This window comes from Aspergillus welwitschiae (genome assembly GCF_003344945.1).
Source record: "Aspergillus welwitschiae strain CBS 139.54b unplaced genomic scaffold BDQ94scaffold_126, whole genome shotgun sequence".
In the NCBI taxonomy this organism is placed as follows: domain Eukaryota; kingdom Fungi; phylum Ascomycota; class Eurotiomycetes; order Eurotiales; family Aspergillaceae; genus Aspergillus; species Aspergillus welwitschiae.
Genome location: NW_020798820.1, coordinates 1,717 through 14,877, shown reverse-complemented (window position 1 = coordinate 14,877; position 13,161 = coordinate 1,717). Strand labels below are relative to the sequence as shown.

Below are 13,161 nucleotides of genomic sequence, written 5' to 3'. Positions count from 1 at the left end.
GCGCAATGATTGAACCAGCATGTTTATCATGCTAAAAGAATGTCATAACCATCTTTCTGGATATATACAGCGTCTGCCATATTAGCGTACTTACGACGCACCACCTCGAATATCACCAAGCCTGCACTAGTGCTAGGTACCTGACGAATAGCGTCCCTTGCAAACCCACGAAACAACCAACGACGCCAGCCACCTGCCCTATATGCCTTCCTCCTGCATCTTTTCAAGGTTTCTTGGTATGCAGAGTAGTACAGGCGTAGCATTTCCCTTTTTGAAGGATGAAGACTCGCCTGATGGTCAATGTATTCCAAGCGGGCAACATGGAGGCTTTGAATAGCACTTAGCGGGTGCTGTATACTCTGTTGAGCAATTGAAGCTGCAACACCTGCAGCCATCAAGAAACATGGCTCCAGAGCATAATGTGGTCTTATGAGCGGTACACCGCGGTCACTCGACTGGATGTGCTGTGACTGTTCCACGTAATGAGTCCGCCGTGAGCCGTAGTACCAGGTCAGAAATGAATAGTAGGCTTGCGACTTCACGAACTCAAAGAAAGAGAAAAATACTGCATAACCAAAAGCGTCGCGCGTGAAGGATAAGCCCCACCCTGCGAAGATACCACGCACCCCAATTTGATTGAGTTTATGGCGGCCATAATGCCACATGCTCTTGTAGGGGCCCTCTAGCAAGTCACTCGCTCGGAGGCGGACCTGAAGCGCATCCAGAGGAGCCGCTACTATTGACTGAATTGTGCCCGCTATAAGTCCAGCTGCAAATGTGCTTGAAGGTGGAGCAGGTGGGTATACGCGTTTGATGCCTTGAGACGCTGGTTCGTACAAAGCACCAAGGACTTGTAGATAAGATGTATAAAGGACGGCGCCAATCCTATCTATAGCAGTTAGACAACCCATGTAACCAAGTTTGAGGCTAGGTAAACCAACCCAGCATTTGCTAGGAGAGGCGGCATAACTTGATTAGGAATGAAGCGCCACCCGTATGTGCGAACGGCATGGACAAGTAACCCCGGAGTGGTTGTGTGCAGAGACCAACCGGATTTCGCAGAATGAGGATTGACGGCTCTAGCGAAGGCCTAGCGAAATAATAGGAAGAGCCATATAGATCAGTTGACATGGACTCCAGAGATCAGTGCAACCAGGCCGGCGAAGGAACAATGCAACCGCATACCATATAACTGAACGAGAGGATGGGCTGTCAGTGACTGAAAGGACAATATCCAAGAGATAATCAAGAATCATACTCAACTCGGGTGCGAAAAAATGCCTTGATAGGTGCTCTGAAGTAGAATGCAACCAGTTGTGCACTAAGAGCACGCACTCCCGCAGCAGAGGCACCAGTGGCTGCATTCTGTCGCGGATTTCTGCGTGACGAGTTCCCCGAATCCAAGCTCGAGGTATGGTCAAATGTGGGTAATGTCTGAGTAGTGGCCATGCTGAGGCGTGTGAGAAAGCATTAGAGATGATAGTTTATCAGTGATACAAACATAAGCATAGCGCTTATTTCAACAACATTGCCAGCCCGCTCTGCAAGGTTCCATGAAAAAGTTCCTAACTAGAGGCACATTGTACACTGAATGAGGGCTAACTCGTATGGTGAGGACAGCTATGACGAAAACAGATGGTGACTAATGACAGCTTCATATGAGGAGCTATAAGTGAATCGCTCACGAGATACTTAAAATAGTGAATATGAATATTTACCCTTCAGGTGGAGAGGTAGTACGGAAGGGTACTTTTGAGCAAACAACTCAAACATCGCTGATTTGTCAGGAACACTTGAGGCGAAACGCGCCTTCGGAGGTTTCGCGTTTGCGCTACCCTATCTTAGTTTCTTCTACAGAAGTAAGAGCTAGTCAATGAGACCCAATCTACTCTCATTCATTGCTCAAGTGAAGATATCCTCCAGTACATTCATTTCTTTAGCCTTCTGCCAATCTGGTACTTTAAGTATCCCATTACGAAAATCTGCTCGCTGCCCTCCACTAAATTTCATCCTACCTCTCAAGGTTCCCACGGGGACTTTCTGCACAAGCTGAATTGTTTACAACAAGCTGGCAGGCTGCACCCATTGACACACTCACATCATGGCCGAAGAGATTGTGATAGACAAATCTACCTTCTTCAATAGATTATCAAGCTTCTATGGTGCATGGAAAGCCGACAAACGATCTAGTCATGCTAACTTCGGTGGTGTCTCGTCGATTGTCATCCTAATGGGCAAAACCGACGAAGCAAACAGCTTTCAGAAGAACAACGCAATGCACGTATGTCTTCCAATAGCCCTTTATTATATTCTTGTCGGCTCACCTATAATCAATAATAGTTCTGGCTCCTTGGCTATGAATTTCCCGCTACGCTTCTAGTTCTTACAACAGAGATGGTGTATGTGGTGACTACAGCGAAGAAAGGTGATTTATCATATGATATGAATTTGGCAGTGCCTTGATTACTGACATGCACGTTTAATTACAGCTAAGCACCTTGAGCCCTTGAAAGGTGGCAAGATTCCCGTGGAGATATTAGTGACGTCGAAGAATCCGGATGAGAAGATGAAATCGTTTGAAAAGTGCATTGACGTTATCAAAAATGCCGGCGTGAGTCCTACTCTCCACAACTTGAGCGTCCTTGGGTGGAACTGACTGTCCTGGGATAATAAGAAAAAGGTTGGCGTGTTGCCGAAAGACACAACCGCAGGTCCTTTCGCAGAAGATTGGAAGAAGGCTTATGCAACTTTGTCAAATGAAGTTGAAGAAGTTGATATTTCGCCCGCTCTCTCTGCTACTCTCTCTGTCAAGGATACTGATGAATTAGTGAGTTTTGCATGTCTTCGGAGGTGGGACTGGCTAACGCGACAAAGGTATCAATACGTAATGCGTCGCGGGCATGCAGTGGTCTGATGTCTGAGTACTTCGTTGATGAAATGTCTCGCCTACTTGATGAAGAGAAGCAAATGAGCCATAAAGCTCTTTCAATGCGGATTGATGCGAAGATAGATGACGCGAAATTTTTCAACAAGTTAGCAAAATTGCCGGCAGAATTCGACCCTCAACAAATCGATTGGGCATATGGACCAGTGATACAAAGCGGGGGGAAATATGATCTCAAGCTGACTGCGATATCGGACAACAACAATTTGCAGCCGGGGATAATAATTGCTGGTTTCGGCATTCGTTATAAGACCTACAGTTCGATGATTGCGCGCACCTATCTAGTTGACCCAACGAAATCTCAGGAGGCAAACTACGCCTTCCTACTAAACGTCCGCGAAGCGATTTTGAAAGACGTCCGTGACGGGGCCGTGGCTAAGGACCTATACAGCAAGGCGATCAACCTGGTTCGGACAAAGAAGCCTGAGCTTGAATCCCATTTTCTGAAAGCTGTTGGTGCTGGCATAGGAATTGAGCTTCGAGACGCTAATATGATCCTCAATGGAAAGAACGATAAAGTTTTGAAGAGCGGAATGACATTCGCTGTCACAGTTGGTCTGACTGATGTTGAAGATTCGAGCATCAAAGACAAGAATAGAACCGTCTATTCGATGGTCATTACAGACACTGTTCGCGTCGGAGAAACTGGGCCTCTGGTGTTCACGAAAGATGCTGGTGTTGACATGGACTCTGTGTCGTTCTACTTTGGGGATGAAGAAGAGCCTCAGAGACCAGTAAAGGAGAAGAAGGAGGCTAAATCAAGCGCTGTTGCCAATAGGAATGTTACAAGAACGAAGCTTCGTGCTGAACGACCCACTCAGATCAATGAAGGTGCCGAGGCACGGCGACGTGAACATCAAAAGGAGTTGGCTGGCAAAAAGACCAAGGAAGGTCTGGACAGATTTGCCGGAACCACTGGCGATGATAACGGAGTCACACAGAAAAAGTTTAAGAGATTCGAGTCCTACAAGAGAGACAATCAGCTGCCAACGAGAGTGAAAGACCTAACCGTCTATGTAGATCAGAAGGCTTCCACTGTTATTGTGCCAATCATGGGTCGGCCAGTACCCTTCCATATTAACACGATCAAAAATGCTAGCAAAAGTGACGAGGGAGAGTATGCATATCTCCGAATCAATTTCCTTTCACCGGGCCAAGGCGTGGGCCGAAAGGATGACCAGCCTTTTGAGGACCTTTCCGCACATTTTCTGCGCAATTTGACACTCCGGTCCAAGGACAATGACCGACTGGCCCAAATTGCTCAAGACATCACAGAACTTCGAAAGAATGCTCTGCGGCGCGAACAAGAGAAGAAGGAAATGGAAGATGTGGTAGAACAGGACAAATTGGTTGAAATTAGGAGTAAGTATTGCCTCTCAACATTCTGAAAGACGTAGACTGACTAGGTTAGATCGTCGTCCTGTCAAACTGCCTGACGTATATCTTCGGCCTCCTCTGGATGGTAAACGTGTTCCAGGGGAAGTCGAGATCCATCAGAACGGTCTTCGTTACATGTCACCTTTTCGGAATGAACATGTCGATGTCCTGTTCAGCAACGTGAAGCACTTGTTTTTCCAACCTTGCGCTCACGAGTTGATTGTTCTGATACATGTTCATTTGAAAACACCTATAATGATAGGGAAAAGGAAGACTAGAGACGTGCAGTTCTACAGGGAGGCAACCGAGATGCAGTTCGATGAGACCGGCAATCGTAGGCGCAAGCATCGTTATGGGGATGAGGAGGAATTCGAAGCCGAACAGGAAGAGAGACGGCGGAGAGCCGCTCTAGATCGGGAGTTCAAGGCTTTCGCCGAAAAGATTGCAGATGCTGGGAAAGACGAAAGCGTCGATGTTGACATCCCTTTCAGAGAAATTGGTTTCACTGGCGTTCCAAATCGCTCTAATGTTCTGATTCAACCCACAACAGATGCTCTTGTCCAATTGACAGAGCCGCCATTCCTGGTGATTACTCTGAATGAGGTAGAGATTGCTCATTTAGAGAGAGTACAGGTAAGTGGGAACCTTATCACTGGTATTTACTACTCCTAATGTCATTAGTTTGGACTCAAAAACTTTGATCTGGTTTTTGTTTTCAAGGATTTCCACAGGGCCCCTGTTCATATCAATACGATCCCTGTCGAATCGCTAGAGGGTGTTAAAGACTGGCTAGATTCTGTTGATATCGCATTCACAGAGGGTCCACTGAACCTAAACTGGACAACAATCATGAAAACAGTCGTGAGTGACCCGTATGGTTTCTTCGCTGATGGGGGCTGGTCATTTTTGGCCGCAGAGTCGGATTCAGAGGGCGGATCGGACGAAGAAGAGGAGTCCGCATTTGAGCTTTCTGAATCAGAGCTTGCGGCGGCCGACGAGAGTTCAGAAGACGACAGTGAGTTCGACGATGATGCCAGTGCCGAGGCTAGCGATGACTTTAGTGCCGACGAAGAGAGTGGTGAAGACTGGGACGAACTCGAATCAAAGGCAAAGAAAAAGGACAGGGAAAGTGGCCTGGACGATGAAGATCGTGGAAAAAAGCGCAAGCGATGATCTGATTTCGCATTCCACATGACAGCTAGCTGTGAATTTCGAACGAGTGTCTAGTTTGCATCAATCGCTCTCCAATACACAAATTCTACAAAAGGTTCATGAATTGTGATAGTCAATTCCCACGGAATTGAAAGACCAAGATGTTGACATCAATATTCGTGCTACCATAGTTGTCTATCTATAGCTGGTATATGTGCAAATTATATACCCTTGGAGTCCGTCCGTCACTTCCCTTCCCGCATAGCGGACCACATACTCCTCATTCTCTCCGCTTGATCTGGAGTAAAACTCTCATAACAGTCATCAGATGAATAGTCCATAAAATTATGAATAGCATCAAGGCCAGGAAGATCGGGGCATGAATCTTTCTCGGCGGGACATCCGCTCGTAGGCTCAGATTGCTCTGGGGTGTCATCAATGTAATCTCCTTCATTATCAGGGGAGCACGATTCACCTTCGAACGTATGCAGCAGCCCATTCCAATGGCCAACCTCATGAACCGCTGTGCCGCCTTTGTTGTACTGCGCTAAACTACCACCCGGCATGGTATCCGCTAACACGTTACAACCATCCTTGATGTAGCTGGAACGAGGGCTGCTGGAATTCACACTCGGGTCAGGCAACGTACAGAAGCCTAGGACAGTTGATGATGATTGATCTGACACATCTGTTCGTCGGTTACCGTCATTTGGATAGTCCCGAGAATTCTCGTCGGATGACGCCTGGAGATCTGTTTGGAAATAGACATTTAATGTGCCATAATTGCCCCTTCGTAGGGCATTCTTCATCCCCAGTTCATCATCATTTCGCGCCCACGAGTCATTTATGTGACGAGTTATGCCCTCCAACCGATAGGTGATAGTCGCACTTTCATATGCCTTCTGAAGATAGGAAAGCTAGGACTTGTTAGTCCAAAACACGACATTGCGCAGGCATGGGTCAAAAGTTGAATGGTGACGGACCTGGCTGGTGATCATGTCGTCTGATACTGTGTTTGCTGCTTCATTGCTGCTTACAATATGAAACCATGTCTCGATTTCAATCCAAGGCACCACCTCCCGGCTCTCCTCGGCGGTGCTGTCACGTTGGGCCTGTACATCATACAGCCTCCTATGCTCCGCTCGGAGTGACTCACCGGGCGCTGGCGTGGAGCAAAAGTCACGTCCAGAGAGCAGTGCGCTGCATCTGGTTGAAAGATTGGCAACAAGAATGACTGTAAAGAGCGCGTGGAAGTTGAGTAACAATGTCATATTGGTATCGGGCAGTGAAGATTTTCTACTGCACCGAGGACAAAGGACAAGATGAGAATTATAAAATCATAAGCATCATTGCCAACCGCTACGTGGAATCTGGGGAATCCCAAACAATCCCTCGTGTCAGGAATGCTGCATACCAGGGAATTATCCCAAAGAAGGGGTAGACGCGTTTCGCCGAGAAATTTGACACTTTGAGATCGCTCCATCAGGAAGGGCACATCGACTAGCAGGTGCCATCAAAATTTTCCTAGATGGATAGAAATGCCGAAACTATCACGAAAACATAGGCCCACTGGGAAAACCAGTGGGTATCAGATCCTCTTCAGGAACGCCACCTACAAACGCCTCGTATCAATCCACTGTGTAAATTATGTCCGTAGACTAAGAAGAGCAAGGGAAAGTAAAGGTATGCTTCTTAAGTAGCATGAGAGCCAAATCTGCCATCCCGCCCGGTTGCCACAGCCGAGCTCTCCTGCTCATTGTTCCAGGTCAAATAAGTGTGGTCGCCAAGTTTCCTAATAAGTCAGCCTAGGCACGGACAAAATACGTCAAGTTCATCAAATCTCCTTACCTCGGCCGAACAAGATGTGCAATAGTAAACAATGCCCCAAGAACAATGCACAGGCCACCTACAACGACGTAGGCAATACCCATGAATGGGTTTTGACCGCCCATCACAGTCCGTGTTGATATGAGTATCGATTTAGTACCTCCGTACTCAGTGACAGGAAAGCCTGTACGCGGTTAGCGCTAACCTTAATGTTAAGTTATTTCTTAAATCTTACGGTCCTCAATGTCCAGTTGATAGACTCCTGCAGTCATTGCCGTTGTGTCGTTTCTGCGGGATAGCTTACTGAAAGCCGGCAGCGCGGCAGTTCTCATCCATACCATGAACTCTTCGTCTTCATGAAGATTAGGTATACCGTCGACATAACCGTTAGGGTAGCGATCATGCCAATTAGGCGGAGGAACCACCTGCCATTTATTATACTGCGTCTTCTTGATGAGCTGCTTGTCACTGTCCCAGGCAATGCCTTTATTAGTCATGTTGTAGGTCTCTGCAGTCACACCACCACTCAGAAGCTGTGGGCTGCGGATGGTATCGTTAAACTGAGAGTTAGCTATAAGGCCGCATGGATAGTATGCTTTGCCAGTTGAAGGGTCAAGTTTGAGGGGGTCGCAAGAGCCACCATCTATGGTGCTGTTGTCAACTGCTTTTCCTTTCAGCTGGTCTGTGTCCATGGACTTCACATATCTCCGATGATTCTGATAGAAGTTCGTTAAGCGATAATATAAAAGCACAGGTGGCTCCAAGGTATCCGGAATTTTAAAGGTCAATCGACAGATTGTAGTTCCGCTTTCATTGAATCTTTGCCAAGTTGGAGTAGATTGTTCGCCTGATGATTTGAACGAGGATTTGACTTGATCTGAAATCGAAGCCGCATAGGAGGTGGGCGCCTTCTCAGCACATTCAGAATAGTCTATGACAATCTCTTGTACCTGGTGATCGCTTGTTGGTTATCGAGAAGGTGCCCTTTGGGAGGTATTACATACCTGTGAACTGGCCCACAGTAACAAACCACCAATGGGGGCAAATATCACACCAATAACAAAGAAAAGAGGCAGTACGCTCTTTGGGGTCAATATTGGTCTATATGCGTCAGCACGAAAGCAGGATATACCATCTAAGTAGCTTACTGCCAGGCTTTCAAGCGCTGCTGTCTGAAAGCAGTATCTGTGGGAATAAGCTAGTGTTAATGAAGAATAGTTCATCTCATTCAGATCAAGTCAAAGCCTCACTTGCTGGTCTCCTATTCTTAGGCTTCTTATCGTCAACCTCCCCCCTATGTTCTTGGTCGTCCAAAGACTCCGCACGGGTCGCGTCGGGATGGGACATTGTGGTTCAAATCATCCATTAAATGTCCTGAAAGATTACTACAGCAGTTGCAGAAGCACCAGAAGAAGTGATACTCTGGAGAAGTAAATATAATAATGGATACAGAGTGAGAGTGAATGATGGTGGCGCAGGCTTAGCAGGCGACGGGATTGCGTAATTGGCGGGCTTTGACGTCCCGACATCCGCTTGGGGGGACACTGTTACATTGTCATGACCATTATTTTTGTTTCTCGGACGCTCCGAGGTTCCTGTACATGGATCGTCACTACAGGACTGACTAGTGCTACCATATTGTTGACTTAATGATGCCAACGTGTCAATTGAGCAACGAGAACAATCTACCACTCTAAAGAAAAACCAGACGCCATTGCAAGCCGTCAGAATAGTAGTCAGGCGAACGACACAAGAAACACAAAACCTAACCCATCAAAGCCAATTGTTCCAGCCCTTTAAAGACAATAACGCCGGACAAGAATAAGGGTGATTGAAAGGTGTCTGAAGACGCCAAGTGTTAAATCAAATCGATACCATCCGAATTTAACGGCTAACGCAACGAAGGGGAATGGGAAAGTGGAAGAGCAATATAACACCGTATGCAGCCTTGCCACTTGTTGCAGAGAATCCAGCTATGCTCAGTGACAAACGTAAGTACCATATCAATATCCGATGGCTAATTGACGGGAGCGAAAATTGTGAGTTGAGAAATGCATTTGGGCTGATGATAATACAGACATGTGACCATGTCTCTAACGCATCATAGTGGGTGTTACCAGTATATCAATGGGGCAGACCATCGGGATCCGCAGGGTTCGACAGTTCCAAGCATATCATCTTCGATACTGTCGGAAATGTTCGGGATCAAACCAACCAACCCGCTCATACGCCGTCCAGAGCTTGCTTGCTTTATTGACATCAATTTTGCAAGCCTGCTGAGCATCGGTCTTCCGAAATTCCTTACCAACATTCAAAGCCTTCACCCGGGCTTCGAAAATGCGACGCTTGCTGCATAGATAGGTCGCACATGACAGCCTTAAAGTAGCAGCAAGGTTGAGCTCTGCAGAGCTCAGCAAGTGCCGGTCCGGATCATGGCTAAGATCTAACACTTGGCCTTTCCAGTCTGCCTTTAGTGCCTTTGCGTTGCCTCCTAGGGTCTCTATTGAAGGAGAATAGTCCTTGATGGAATTGTAATCTGTGTCATCCCGGTTTGTGCCTATGGCGCGAGGCGGCTTGGCACTCGACGGGGGTGAGTCAAATGTGTCGAGGATCCTTTGCTTCGGTGTGGACTTGGGTGTCCGCTTTACCCTGGGTGTGCGTTGCAGACGAGGCTGGGCAGCAACTGCCCTCTTTGCAGGAGCCGGTGCAATCTTCTTCAGTTTCGCATCTATAGCACGTGGACGACACCGATTCATCATCAAAAGCTGGCGTTCTAAAGTCTCCCGCTCTTCCCTAGCCCATGCTGCTGGGTTCCGGTTAAATTGAGCAGATACAATCGGTACGCATGAAAGGGCTAGAAGATATTCGTCACGCGTCGGCTTGTTAAGTTTATTCTCAAATCTCGCCATGTGAGAATTTATATGTTGGTCAACCAGCGCTTCCGCAGACGGAGGGAGCATGGACCCAAACAATGGCTCATCAGTGGCAATATCAGTAAGGCCTTCGTGGCGGGGGAAGAGAACAGGGTCCCTAGAGGAACCGACGACGGCATCCTTGTCAATCGGTTCTGATCCATTCGATCGCCGTTTCTTATTCCCAGTATAGGGAGTGACCGGCGGCGATGGCAAGTCCATTTCTGACTGTGTTCGCTTGTGATCACTCGGCATAGGAGGCAGCCTCACATCATGGCTATACGACGGATCCTGGGACATTGTATACGGTGAAATTGTGGTGGGACTGAAGCTCTCGAGAGGTTTGGACTCTGGGGGGGACATTAAACTCGAAACAGACGGCAGACGACTCATATTGACCTTATCACCACGACTGGTCAAAGAAGCAGCAGTGAATGAGGTCATCGCCTAGAACAATCTGATGGTTGAATTGCTTCACAGTAGAAAGGTGAGCGGAATACGGGGTGGGACGACTAGCTGAGAATAAATACACGAAATCTGCTTCTGAGGTCAGTTTCAGGCAGTCGTCTGTTTGAAGGCGAAAGAACGTTTGTACGCTGATGAGATGGTGATATGGAAGTCAATGGAACAGATGTTTGGCAATAATGTTGGCAGACACACGTGCAAATGATTTGTCAGGGCCGCCTCTTTGTCTGGTGGCAATAAATGGATATGGCTTAGGTCTCGGCGATAAGGCTCACAATGGCCGAGTAGGCTAGAGTCAATGATTATGAGTAATCAATCTATTTCTCCTGGTGTTTCGTATTGCGTGTCCAAGTTTACTCTCAACAATGTGATTCTCTTGAGGAGCAGAATCAATTAAGACTTGTAGGACAACGAGCTGGTTCCCATCGACGGGTAAAAATCGGCACTCAGGCGTATGAGTCAATGTGCCGGATGGGAACTAAGTACTAACACTGATGAAATACATCAACATTGTTCATGCGGGGTTGGCGCGTGGCAGTAAAGGGGAACCGTGCCAGCGTCTAATCCCAAACGCCCAACACCGGACAGCTGGGGAGCAAGATTAGAGGTTGAGGCTGGTGACCTAGCGCTTGAGCAATTACAAGTCAAATATGAATCAGAAGGAACGGCCTGGCGCTTTGACAGCGAATGATACGATGTTATGGGAAAGCCATATGATGAGAGGGTTTGGTAAATGATCTACCACATGACGACAACAGCCATGAGAAAGCGGGGTCGAGTACTGGGTACTGTGTAATAATAGAAAAAGGGGGGTGGTGGACAAATGCTGTTGGCTGTCTGTTTGGGATCCATTGAGGGGTACCAATTCCGTTTAGCGGTGTACCCACCAATGGCTACTTACTGTGACTGGTAGGCTTTCTCCGGCATGTTAGGCTGAAAACTATGACTACTTCGTACTGTGTACTTACAAAAGTCAGATCATCTGTTGCTGCATTACAGCCTAATACACAGTAGATATAAGCCTAACAGGTTGAATCCTAGCTGACACTGAGCCCCACTGATTCCACTGTTGCCTGACAAGTCAGACTGGGCATCCTTCATGACTTCCCAGTCATCCCGTATTATACACATGGGGTACTTAGCCGTTAATGAGAGTTATGAGGCAGTGGCTCCGTTGACCCTTGCATGAGTAATTAGTAGTGAGTGTATGTAATTGCAGTTCTCCGATCAACAACCTAGCAATCGGTCGTCATCCATTTTCCGTAGGTATAGTACAGGCAATATGTTCAGTGTAACACTGTATATACTTTACCAACAGGCAAATATGCTGCATGTTTCGCTCATGCGCTGATTGTAATAGTTGGCAGTGTGAGCAAGTTAGTCAGTCAGCTGAGCAAGGTCCCAGTCGTGACTTTCCATAATCATAAACAATTACCCTAATGGTGGCAGAATGTAGCCACATTGGCTGGTAGCCTTGTATGTATTTAACTAGGATCCCTGGCCTTAATGATACCCCGCCGCCCGAATCCTTCATGTTTGAGAGCCCTCAGCTAAGAACTTGGAAGTTGTCTTTCTATTATAAACAGTATTGTATAGTCAGATTGTTATAACTCTACAATAATAATTCCATGGCATTTTGATGACAATTACTTTATACCTACAATAGATCGGAACAGACCAGTCTATGAGACTGGGACCCTTTGGAATATCTTGTAATCTGGTCTACAAGTTATGATTTTATTGATAATATTTATCATCTGTTGGATTATATGGATTAAACAATACTGATTTATTTTATCTATATGATAGGATCTACTTGTCAGGATAGAAAGCCTGTCGACTAGGTAAGGAATCAGCTAAAAAACACTGTAGATGCATCTAATGGTAATAAAGATAGTTTAATGTTTATATATAATAAACTAATTCTTACAGAATCAGTAAATAACATAAGAGATTGCAATCTAATATAAATATTGAAATAATCCTTGAATGTTATAAATAATCTTATCATTTATAAAATCTGATATTATTATAATCCTGAATGTATTTCATCTTCCAGTATAATCTAATTCTAGTTTATTATATTATTTTCTCCTCCCTGAACTAAAGTACTGAATTTAATATATAAAGATAATTAAACTAATTTTATATATTGTTAGAAGAATTGCAAAAAAATATCAAGTAGATTAAGTTTAAATTTACAGTGAAATCATTATAATAATGATGATAATATCTAGAATAATAATAATTATATATAATAATTTATATAGCAATTATTATAGCAATTATAAAATAAAAATTAAAGATACAGTAGAAAACTATAATATTAGAAAATATTATATAAAAAATATTAATCTTTTTAATTTCTCATGTTCCTCTCCTTGTTATTCTATATTTTCATTATCTTTTGCTATTTTTAATTTATATTCCCAGATATTTTAATAATATTGAAATATCTCTAATATATTTTACTTTTTCTTTTAA

General features: G+C 45.4%; 6 protein-coding genes across 6 annotated transcripts; 2 read left to right on the top strand and 4 right to left on the bottom strand.

The window, feature by feature from the left end:
* On the bottom strand, positions 1-1,712 carry BDQ94DRAFT_155656 (putative mitochondrial carrier protein). The gene is made up of 3 exons (XM_026768509.1): positions 1,264-1,712; positions 942-1,090; positions 1-885 (listed from the first exon to the last, which is right to left on the bottom strand). Exons 1-3 carry the CDS (start codon positions 1,447-1,449, stop codon positions 27-29), a joined length of 1,194 nt encoding a protein of 397 aa, XP_026619398.1. The 5' UTR covers positions 1,450-1,712; the 3' UTR covers positions 1-26.
* A 139-nt stretch (positions 1,713-1,851) lies between these two features.
* Positions 1,852-5,619, top strand: spt16 (chromatin-remodeling protein SPT16). Its single transcript, XM_026768508.1, has 7 exons — positions 1,852-2,281; positions 2,341-2,425; positions 2,490-2,611; positions 2,675-2,827; positions 2,875-4,306; positions 4,356-4,954; positions 5,003-5,619. Exons 1-7 carry the CDS (start codon positions 2,102-2,104, stop codon positions 5,492-5,494), a joined length of 3,063 nt encoding a protein of 1,020 aa, XP_026619397.1. The 5' UTR covers positions 1,852-2,101; the 3' UTR covers positions 5,495-5,619.
* On the bottom strand, positions 5,617-6,954 carry BDQ94DRAFT_21787 (zinc metalloprotease). The gene is made up of 2 exons (XM_026775253.1): positions 6,457-6,954; positions 5,617-6,390 (listed from the first exon to the last, which is right to left on the bottom strand). The coding sequence occupies exons 1-2, from the start codon at positions 6,742-6,744 to the stop codon at positions 5,719-5,721; spliced, it is 960 nt and encodes a 319-aa protein (XP_026619396.1). The 5' UTR covers positions 6,745-6,954; the 3' UTR covers positions 5,617-5,718.
* Positions 6,955-8,788, bottom strand: BDQ94DRAFT_21786 (CDC50/LEM3 family protein). The gene is made up of 6 exons (XM_026775252.1): positions 8,551-8,788; positions 8,449-8,485; positions 8,305-8,401; positions 7,536-8,250; positions 7,322-7,484; positions 6,955-7,265 (listed from the first exon to the last, which is right to left on the bottom strand). Exons 1-6 carry the CDS (start codon positions 8,645-8,647, stop codon positions 7,166-7,168), a joined length of 1,209 nt encoding a protein of 402 aa, XP_026619395.1. The 5' UTR covers positions 8,648-8,788; the 3' UTR covers positions 6,955-7,165.
* A 96-nt stretch (positions 8,789-8,884) lies between these two features.
* Positions 8,885-11,339, bottom strand: BDQ94DRAFT_155645 (SWIRM domain-containing protein). The gene has a single exon (XM_026768507.1). The coding sequence runs from the start codon at positions 10,654-10,656 to the stop codon at positions 9,475-9,477; it is 1,182 nt and encodes a 393-aa protein (XP_026619394.1). The 5' UTR covers positions 10,657-11,339; the 3' UTR covers positions 8,885-9,474.
* On the top strand, positions 10,857-12,117 carry BDQ94DRAFT_164534 (uncharacterized protein; the record flags this gene model as incomplete). The annotated part of the gene is made up of 6 exons (XM_026770040.1): positions 10,857-10,961; positions 11,084-11,109; positions 11,221-11,320; positions 11,486-11,586; positions 11,897-11,943; positions 11,996-12,117. The coding sequence occupies 6 exons, from the start codon at positions 10,857-10,859 to the stop codon at positions 12,115-12,117; spliced, it is 501 nt and encodes a 166-aa protein (XP_026619393.1).
* Positions 12,118-13,161: the final 1,044 nt, after the last annotated feature.